The sequence below is a fragment of the Oncorhynchus tshawytscha genome, linkage group LG10, assembly GCF_018296145.1.
Source record: "Oncorhynchus tshawytscha isolate Ot180627B linkage group LG10, Otsh_v2.0, whole genome shotgun sequence".
NCBI classification, from domain to species: domain Eukaryota; kingdom Metazoa; phylum Chordata; class Actinopteri; order Salmoniformes; family Salmonidae; genus Oncorhynchus; species Oncorhynchus tshawytscha.
The window spans coordinates 46,454,294-46,464,490 of NC_056438.1; the positions used below are offsets into that span (position 1 = coordinate 46,454,294).

The 10,197-nt window shown below is 41.4% G+C and overlaps 1 protein-coding gene across 1 annotated transcript; it reads right to left on the minus strand.

The window, feature by feature from the left end:
- Window positions 1–200: 200 nt before the first annotated feature.
- Window positions 201–4,343, minus strand: LOC112261085 (inhibin beta C chain). The gene is made up of 2 exons (XM_024436432.2): window positions 3,940–4,343; window positions 201–1,675 (listed from the first exon to the last, which is right to left on the minus strand). Exons 1-2 carry the CDS (start codon window positions 4,283–4,285, stop codon window positions 882–884), a joined length of 1,140 nt encoding a protein of 379 aa, XP_024292200.1. The 5' UTR covers window positions 4,286–4,343; the 3' UTR covers window positions 201–881.
- Between the last annotated feature and the right edge of the window lie 5,854 nt (window positions 4,344–10,197).

Here is a 10,197-nt window from a genome sequence, read left to right on the forward strand (position 1 = left end):
TTTCTAAGAGTGCACAGTATGAACGGTTTCAAGGCTACAGCTGCATGATATTGACTATCATATATGTATTTCACGGCACACCCTAACCTTGAAATGTTATCTGACTAGATGGTTTCCCGAAGCACAATAACACACACATCTTGTCAGAATGTCAAGTTCTGTTGCTGTTGCTAAGGAATTAAACACATGGGGTAAAAACATAATTTGTATGTAAAAATATTTATTGTAAAGTTTGTGTACAGATGCATTCAGGCACAACGACCCAACATAAACAATAGTAATATCCATACTACTATTATTGAAATGTTAAAGAATAGTATATTTTCTCTGGACAAACTTCCAAAATGTTTGGAAATAATACTGTACATAGCATTAAATTCAATTGAATATATATTTAAAGTACAGTGATGTAAGGAACATACTAAATATTGTAACATTGGAAAACTACAAACAATACAAATATGTTTTAGACCCTGTTAAATAAATTACAATAAATAATGTAATTTTGTACATAGTCTTGGAAGAATATGACATTACGGGCCACATGAAACTAACATAAGTTTAATCTTCCAAATAAAATAGTACATATCAGAATCATCACTCCACAGTAACTTGAATTGTTTACAATGAACCTATTTTTGCTCTCAGAATCCATGGATGATGGATGATGTTGGGTATTTTTGTTTGTTTAACCATTGAAAAGGACACTAGGAATGTCACTAATTGAGCATGACAACTGTTATTTTCTTACTTCCTTTGAAAACAGTATCCCTTCTATTTCAGAATGTACCACTAGCACATTGTATCTAATGGCTCGGCAAAAGGAAAAAGTTTGTTCCAACTCTCTTTTTTTGTCCTTGCCTGGTCTTGTCCCGAAGAACTCAAGCACAGTGGCATTTGCTGACAATCAAGTCATTGAAGGGTGTGAGCTTCAACTTTCCCCGACTGTCGTAGTGCATGAGGACCATAGGTTCATAGGCTGCCGGCACACAACAGGGCCGAGGTGTTGCTCCCTTGTTGATGTGATGAAGACGAGACTTCACCTGCGCGTGCATGCTAGCTGGCTTGTAGTTGTGGGGGCAGGAGCCGTCACAGAAGTGCATGTTGTAACCATCGGGGGCAACGACCCAGTCTGACCAGCCAATCTCCTTGAAGGACACGTTGACAGACTTTCGGCAGCAGCGACCGTCTTCATCGCAGTTGTCTTCTTTGTTGGAGCGAGTCCGTCTCCTTCTGCCTGCTGATCTAGGCTCTACAAGGTCTACCTCCAGGACCATCTGAGGGGTCCTCTTGGGATCAGTACCCTCTTTGATGGCCAGTCCTACTTCCACAACCAGAGAGGAGCCGTCCGTCCTCCCTCTCCACTTTTCAACAACAGTTCTGATATCCAAAGTCAAATCTCCAGTTCTTGTAGCGACCGTCTGAACAAGGGTCTCTGTGTGACTCAATAGAGAAGAGTTCAGCGGTTTCGTCTCATAGATCTTAACATGAACCTCTTCACTAATCGTGGGCTCGGCAGCTTTCGAGCCATCCAACAGTTGTCTGTAGAGCTTCAGCTCAGCCCAGGCCAAAGTGAGATCCTTCCTGATGTTTGGGTTCTTGCGGAAGACAGCTCTGTACCAAAGCACACCTGATGTGTGTTCCTCATCAGTCCGAAGCACTTTGAAAGGCTCCACTGAAAGAGTTGAAAAGAAGGTTGTTAGACAAATGCTCAGCTTCTTGGAAATACTGTCATCACCTCAATAGGCTGTGCTTTTAAGAGTTATAATGGATCTGTCTTTACAGCCTCAAAAAATTGCTAAATTACATTAAATGATTTACAAATTAGAATGGTTCATTATTATATACTTTGGAAAGGAGGTACATTTGAAGTCGGAAGTTTACATACACCTTAGCCAAATACATTTAAACTCAGTTTTTCACAATTGCTGACATTTAATCTTTGTAAAAATTCCCTGTTATCGGTCAGTTAGGATCACCACTTTGTTTTAAGAATGTGAAATGTCAGAATAATAGTAGAGTGATTTATTTCAGCTTTTATTTATTTCATCACATTCCCAGTGGGTCAGAAGTTTACATACACTCAATTAGTATTTGGTAGCTTGCCTTTAAATTGTTTAAATTGGGTCTAATGTTTCGGGATGCCTTCCACAAACTTCCCACAATAAGTTGGGTGCATTTTGGCCCATTCCTCCTGACAGAGCTGGTGTAACTGAGTCAGGTTTGTAGGCCTTGCTGACACACAATTTTCAGTTCTGCCCACACATTTTCTATGGGATTGAGGTCAGGGCTTTGTGATGGCCACTCCAATACCTTGACTTTGTTGTCCTTAAGCCATTTTGCCACAACTTTGGAAGTATGCTTGGGGTCATTGTCCATTTGGAAGACCCATTTACGACCAAGCTTTAACTTCCTGACTGATGTCTTGAGATGTTGCTTCAATATATCCACATAATTTTCTTTCCTCATGATGCCATCTATTTTGGGAAGTGCACCAGTCCCTCCTGCAGCAAAGCACCCCCACAACATGATGCTGCCACCCCCGTGCAGGGTGGGATGGTGTTCTTTGGCTTGCAAGCCTCACCCTTTTTCCTACAAACATAATGATGGTCATTATGGTCAAACAGTTCTATTTTTCTTTCATCAGACCAGAGGACATTTCTCCAATACGTATGATCTTTGTCCCCATGTGCAGTTGCAAACCGTAGTCTGGATTTTGTATGGCGTTTTTGGAGCAGTGGCTTCTTCCTTGCTGAGTGGCCTATCAGGTGATGTCTATATACGACTTGTTTTACTGTGGATATAGATACTTTGAACTTGTTTCCTCCAGCATCTTCACAAAGTCCTTTGCTGTTGTTCTGGGATTGATTGGCACTTTTCGCACCAAAGTAGGTTCATCTCTAGGAGACAATGCGTCTCCTTCCTGAGATGTATGACGGCTGCGTGGTCCCATGGTGTTTATACTTGCGTACTATTGTTTGTACAGATGAACGTAGTACCTTCAGGCGTTTGGAAATTGCTCCCAAGGATGAACCAGACTTGTGGAGGTCGACAATTTTTGTTCTGAGGTCTTTACTAATTTATTTTTGATTTTCCCATGATGCCAAGCAAAGAGTCACTGATTTTGAAGGTAGGCCTTGAAATGCATCCACAGGTACACCTCCGATTGACTCAAATTATGTCAATTAGCCTATCAGAAGCTTCTAAAGCCATGACATCATTATCTGGAATTTTCCAAGCTGTTAAAAGGCACAGTCAACGTAGTGTATGTAAACTTCTGACCCACTGGAATTGTGATACAGTGAAATAATCTGTCTGTAAACAATTGTTGGAAAAAATACTTGTGTCATGCACAAAGTAGATGTCCTAACCGACTTGCCAAAACTATAGTTTGTTAACAAGAAATTTGTGGAGTGGTTGAAAAACGAGTTTTAATGACTCCAACCTAAGTGTATGTAAACGTTCGACTTCAACTGTAATTAATATCTGCTCTCGGAATTACTATCAAGCCTTTGCTAAGTCCAAATGCTAATGTTAATGGCAGGCTTTTGTTGGAGTGCACACAAAAACAAAGCACTAAGACTAAATTGTATGACTCACTCATTCTCACAAGATAGGGTTTGAGAGAACACTGACAGGTACATTAACATTACACCAAAATAAATGTGTTTGAAGGCTTTTTGTTTGTTTTGTCATAAAAGCGCATTTGAATTATTCTTGTTAAAGACACAACCGTGCGAGAATGTTGATTGGGACACAAGGTACACACCTTTGACAAAGCCCAAACCATTGGCGAGTTAGACCTTTTCAATAGGTTATAAATACACCATGCGTAAAGGCAAAATTCCATGCAGTCAGATCTAAATCTAGAATGTCAACAGTCAGGTCCTTGTGGTTAAAACCAGTACAGTAGCTATGTGTCTTTAAATAAGGTCTCACCTGTGGCTGGGAGAAGCAGCGTGGATGTCCTCCAAGGGGAATGCCGGGATTCCCCCCCCTGACTGGAGTTCCCTGTCAGCTGCCCCAGTGTTTCCCTGTAGAGCTGATGCATCCTCCTCAGCTCCTCCTCTGAAGCCAATTCCCTGGGCCTGGGCTCCTTCTCCATCCCCACGGAGCTCAAGATGCCTGTCTTCACTGCCTCCAGGAGCAGGGCCCTCTGGCTCTCCTCCTGCCCCAGGTGGGGTGTACTGTCTTTGGCCAGGCGGGGCCGGCCCTCCCCCTGATGGAGGCTGGAGAGGAGGGCCACCCAAGAGAAGAGAAAATGCAGTGCGACTGAGCTAGGCATGGTTGGTTTGTTCTCAGAGGTGCACCCTGTCTGGGTTTGTCAATGTTATGAATGAAATTCCAGACATGCTTTCATTTATACAGCTCCTGCATGGCCACACCTCTCCTTGATGTCAGGTGAGCACTCTTCATTATGTAGAGGATTATGTAGCATGCATTATCTATCATGTTCCACAAGGTGGGAAAGCACGCTTTGTATAGTACTCCTTAGAAGAAATTAATATAATTCATGTCTGAAAACAGTTGAACCTTTCATGTATTGATTGAGTTCAATGGATTGTTTCCATACAAAATACTGCATATAACCATGTATAATACCGCTCATATTAGTGGTATCAATATGTGTTGTAAATACAATAAGCTATGATGATATGAGCTATGACTAAGCCTAAGCTATGACTTTCACTAAAGCAGAGCCACCGTAAAATGTGTGGTGAGACAGTGTTTGCCTCAGTACTTTTCAAAATGCCATAACACTTCCAAAGCAGCAGCATGAACCAGACCAGCTACTTCTCAGCACATTTCTGCCTTCCAGGGACCAAATTTTGCTGCTCTGTCCCAGTCTACCATGGAAGACAATACGCAGAAAAGTAGTGCTATTTGTATTTGAGCAATATGATTGGCCTTTTGTTCATTCAAGCACCACTACGCTCCAGCGAGTCACAACCTCTCGAGCTACGTTTACATGCGAGCCTGTCCTGAGCAAAATGAAGCGCCCATCAATCTAGTCGCTGAGCTTATTTATTTTAGGGAAAGTAATTTACCAAAGTAAAACTAGCAATAGGCTGGTTACTGTTTATAGTCTGCAAAAAGAAACCTACAAAAATACACTGTAGCATTTGTCTTGGCAGGCCTACTGCAGTCAGGTTGATTAAGCAATAAGGCCCGGGGGGGGTGTGGTATATCGCCATTATACTGCGTCTAAGAGCTGTTCTTATGCACGACGCAGCGAGACTGGATACAGCCATTAGCTGTGGCATATTGGCGATATACCACACCCCCCCGGGCCTTATTGCTTAATCAACCTGACTGCAGTAGGCCTGCCAAAACAAATGCTACAGTGTTTTTTTTGCAGGTAAAAATAAATGTTTTGTCATACCAATCAGCATTAAGACCTCGAACCACCCAGTTTATAATATCTCTTTTGGAATGCAATTGTCTTAAAAGGGCAGTGTCCTAATCTTCTCAAAATTATAAACATTTATGCAATTAATACAGTGCAATTCTAAAGAATGGAGTAATGACTTACATTGCTAAATTATATTAAACAGCTTTTTAATACATATCATCTTAACCAAATATAGCCTGCATGACCCCAATGCATTTAAAAACTACATCATCCGGGCCAGTAGAAATTCTGTTCTGGCCAGTAGATTTTTGGCTAACTGGCCCGCTTGAGCCAGTGAGAAAAGTTCAAGTTGGAACCTGTTATAGCCTACGAATGGGACCCAGAGTTTTGATTGATCAGTTCAATTTTTTATTTAACTTTGGCAAGCCAGTTAAGGTCAAATTATTATTTACAATGACAACCTACACCAGCAAAACCTGGACGACACTGGGCCAATTGTGCGCCGCCCTATGGGACTCCCAATCACAGCCAGTTGTGATACAGCCTGGATTTGAACCAGGCTGCGCCACTCGGGAGATCAGGAAAAACTCCAGGCCCCAGAAAAGACACATACGAATTTTGCAACCTCTGCACCAAAGGCATTGTAATGATATAGAATTAACCTACTCAGGCAAAATTTGATCAAGGAAATGACATACACGACCACTGTATATCATGTCAGCATTAATTATTGTGGATCCCTATCATGTAATATTCTAATTGACTCTTTCCCCATGTCGTCATGACCACTCTGTTAGCCTTATCAGAAAAATGGAGTGTCACAGCAATTGACCACATATTACAGATACTGTAGTGTTTGTTGTGGATGACACTTGTACTGTAAATAGACAGTAGATTATTTTCATTTATGGTGGGTGGATCTCTTTTCTCCAGACAATGTGGAAGTCAGTCAGACTTCTTTAACCAGTATCAGCGCAGGATCAGTACATTGTGTGTTTATGGTGGCGTCCCCACCCTATGACGTGTCTCCAAGTGTGACTGACATTCTCTCCTCTGTGGCAGCTTTTCTCTTTTTCGGGTTTATAAAGCAGTCACAGTGGACTTCAAATAGACACACAATGTATGCTTGAAGCATATGAACCTTTCATACCTTGTAATTGAAGCAGGGCCAGCCCTATACTTTAATGACATAAGCTGTTGCGTAGGGCCCCCAGCCCCTAGGTGGCCCCTGACCAAATAAACAAATATTTGAGATGTTTTATTTTCTGGGAAACCGAGTCGAATTAGCATTTTAGAATACACAAGGTGCAATTTCAAAATGTGGTTGTGCATCAGCAGTTTTTCTGTTCTGTCAGTCACTCAATTAGCCCATATCTGCTAACATTTTGTAGATTGCTAAGTTAGTCTAGCCAGCTGTCTAACTTGTAGTAATCAAGGCCAAATTACTGATGGGGCCCTGACATCCAGGGAGCCCACATTGATTTTGTTAGTCACTCTTACAGTACTCGGATATGTTTCTCTCCGGCATCAAGAGGGGGGCCACAAATGTTTTGCCCGCGATATGGGGTGCCCCGACCAAACCTCACTTAGGGCCCACAAAAGGATAGGGCCAGCCTTGAATGAAGGGTGCCATGTGTACTGTCAGTTAAGCCTCCTGCAATTATTTATTTTATTTCTGTCCATAAAACCGGTTTTAAATCAGGAAAGGTGTTTAGAACGGTTTTGAAGAGGATAACCTAGAGAATGGATATGGTTGTGGAATAATGATTATCATAATACAATGTTTTTTCTTGTACAAGCAGAGAATGGCTTATATGAAAAAGCCATACATTCAATGTCATCAAATCGTATGTGACTAGGCCTAGTTTATTGAAGTAAGTGTCATTAACATTAACCACATTTCTGACCATATTGCTTAATTGGAGTGTGTAAATTTCCAATCTATGAGTCACTGACATGATTAAACAATCATGTGCAATGTGAATTCAACCTTGGGGCTAAAAGTGTGTGAAAGGTGACCAAGTATGAATCATCGACAGACCGACAGTGACATTCACTTTCTCATGTCAGAGTGAGCAAACAGAACAGGATATTGAGTAATCAGCCTTAGGCCCACTGTCAGCATTACAAAGGGAAGGTGTTATTTTTGAGACCGGAAGGCATAGAGTGCTGCCACTCCCAATTACGATCACATTCTGGATTCCACAAGGACAATGACTCGTTTGAACTGACAGTGCTGTATAGCCTATATGGGTGACCACTCATTCTTTACTTCATTTTCGATGACATCTAACTGATGGAATCAGTGGACATTGAGCTTGCTTGGCAAATGTATTTCGAAGGTGTATTCTGGAGTAGCTTAAATTGTTTTATGTATCAATGTTTTATTACAATCATTTTATAATAATTGTTTGTATAACAATATTTTAATACAACGTAGCAATGTCAGTGGAGACAAGCAAGGATGTCACATTGGGTCAATTCTGTTCCTTGAGATTAAATGAATGCCATAGATTTCAATTACATTTCAATTAAGTTTTCAATTAATTAATCATTTCATTTTGTGAATAACCACAAACGGAATAGAATAATTTTCAGTATGAGCACTTGTCATCTCTCAAATAGATCGTTACATTTTTTGGTTTAGCTAGCTAGCAATTTTTTTGCCATATTAGAATTGACATGAAATCCGTCAAAACACCTCAAAACAAGACATGGTATCAAGAACAAGATTAAACTAGCTGAAATGAGCCACACAATTCCCATGTGGAATTTTCTTGTCATTCTTTCAAGCAATCTGGCCATCCAGAATCACAACAACACATGGACTTCTGCCACATAGAAGCATGCACATTGTTTTCGTAACGTTGTCAGGTAAAAAATCTACAAAGAAGGCCCTGAGTGTTCCTGACTGTGACCCAGGGCAAACAACTGCCCTCTCTCATTGAACCCACAAAGTTCAAGGCCGATCACGGTACTGCAGGCATTGTTTGCAGAAAACAGTTTGCTCCATATACATTTCAAATTTTGTTACAGCCTTATTCCAAAATGGTTTAAAAAATGTTTTGACCTCATCAATCTACACACAATACCCCATCATGACAAAGCAAAAACAGGTTTTTAGGTTTTTAGAAATTGTTGCCAGTGGGCCTAAGGCTGATTACTCAATATCCTGTTCTGTTTGCTCACTCACATAAAAACTGAAATATCACATTGACATAACTATTCAAACCCTTTACTCAGTACTTGGTTGAAGCACCTTTGGCAGCGATTACAGCCTTGAGTCTTCTTGAGTATGACGCTACAAGCTTGGCACATCTGTATTTGTGGAGTTTCTCCCATTCTTCTCTGCAGATCCTCTCAAGCTCGGTCAGGTTGGATAGGAAGTGTTGCTGCACAGCTATTTTCAGGTCTCTCCAGAGATGTTCAAGTCCGGGCTCTGGCTGGGCCACTCAAGGACATTCAGAGACTTGTCCCGAAGCCACTCCTGCATTTTCTTGGCTGTGTGTTTAAGGTCGTTGTCCTGAGGTGAACCTTTGCCCCAGTCTGATATCCTGAGCGCTCTGGAGCAGGTTTTCATCAACAATCTCTCTGTACTTTGCTCTGTTCATCTTTCCCTCGATCCTGACTAGTCTTCCAATCCCTGCAGCTGAAATACATCCCCACAGCATGATGGTGCCACCACCATGCTTCACCATAGGGATGGTGCCAGGTTACCACCAGATGTGGCGCTTGGCATTCAGGCCAAAGAGTTGAATCTTGGTTTCATCAGACCAGAGAATCTTGTTTCTCATGTTCTGAAAGTCTTTAAGTGCCTTTTGGCTCACTCTACCATAAAGGCCTGTTTGGTGGAGTGCTGCAGGGATGGTTGTCCTTCTAGAAGGTTCTCCCACCTCCACAGAGGAACTCTAGAGCTCTGTCAGAGTGACCATCACCTCCCTGACCAAGGCCCTTCTCCCCCGATTGCTTAGTTTGTCTGGGCGGCCAGCTCTAAATCAAATCAAATCCCATTTTATTTGTCACATACACATGGTGAGCAGATGTTAATGCGAGTGTAGCGAAATGCCTGTGGTTCTATTTCCGACAGTGCAGTAATATCTAACAATAATATCTAAGTAATCTAACAATTCCCCAACAACTACCTAATACACACAAATCTAAAGGGGTGAATGAGAATATGTACATGTAAGTACAGTGCCTTGCGAAAGTATTCGGCCCCCTTGAACTTTGCGACCTTTTGCCACATTTCAGGCTTCAAACATAAAGATATAAAACTGTATTTTTTTGTGAAGAATCAACAACAAGTGGGACACAATCATGAAGTGGAACGACATTTATTGGATATTTCAAACTTTTTTAACAAATCAAAAACTGAAAAATTGGGCGTGCAAAATTATACAGCCCCCTTAAGTTAATACTTTGTGGCGCCACCTTTTGCTGCGATTACAGCTGTAAGTCGCTTGGGGTATGTCTCTATCAGTTTTGCACATCGAGAGACTGACATTTTTTCCCATTCCTCCTTGCAAAACAGCTCGAGCTCAGTGAGGTTGGATGGAGAGCATTTGTGAACAGCAGTTTTCAGTTCTTTCCACAGATTCTCGATTGGATTCAGGTCTGGACTTTGACTTGGCCATTCTAACACCTGGATATGTTTATTTTTGAACCATTCCATTGTAGATTTTGCTTTATGTTTTGGATCATTGTCTTGTTGGAAGACAAATCTCCGTCCCAGTCTCAGGTCTTTTGCAGACTCCATCAGGTTTTCTTCCAGAATGGTCCTGTATTTGGCTCCATCCATCTTCCCATCAATTTTAACCATCTTCCCTGTCCCTGCTGAAGAAAAG

Coding starts and splice junctions, on each gene's coding strand:
- LOC112261085 (XM_024436432.2), bottom strand. CDS start 4,285: ATGCCTAGCTCAGTCGCACTGCATTTTCTCTTCTCTTGGGTGGCCCTC. Junction 1,676..3,939: donor GCTGCTTCTCCCAGCCACAG/GTGAGACCTTAT, acceptor CAACTCTTTCAG/TGGAGCCTTTCAAAGTGCTT.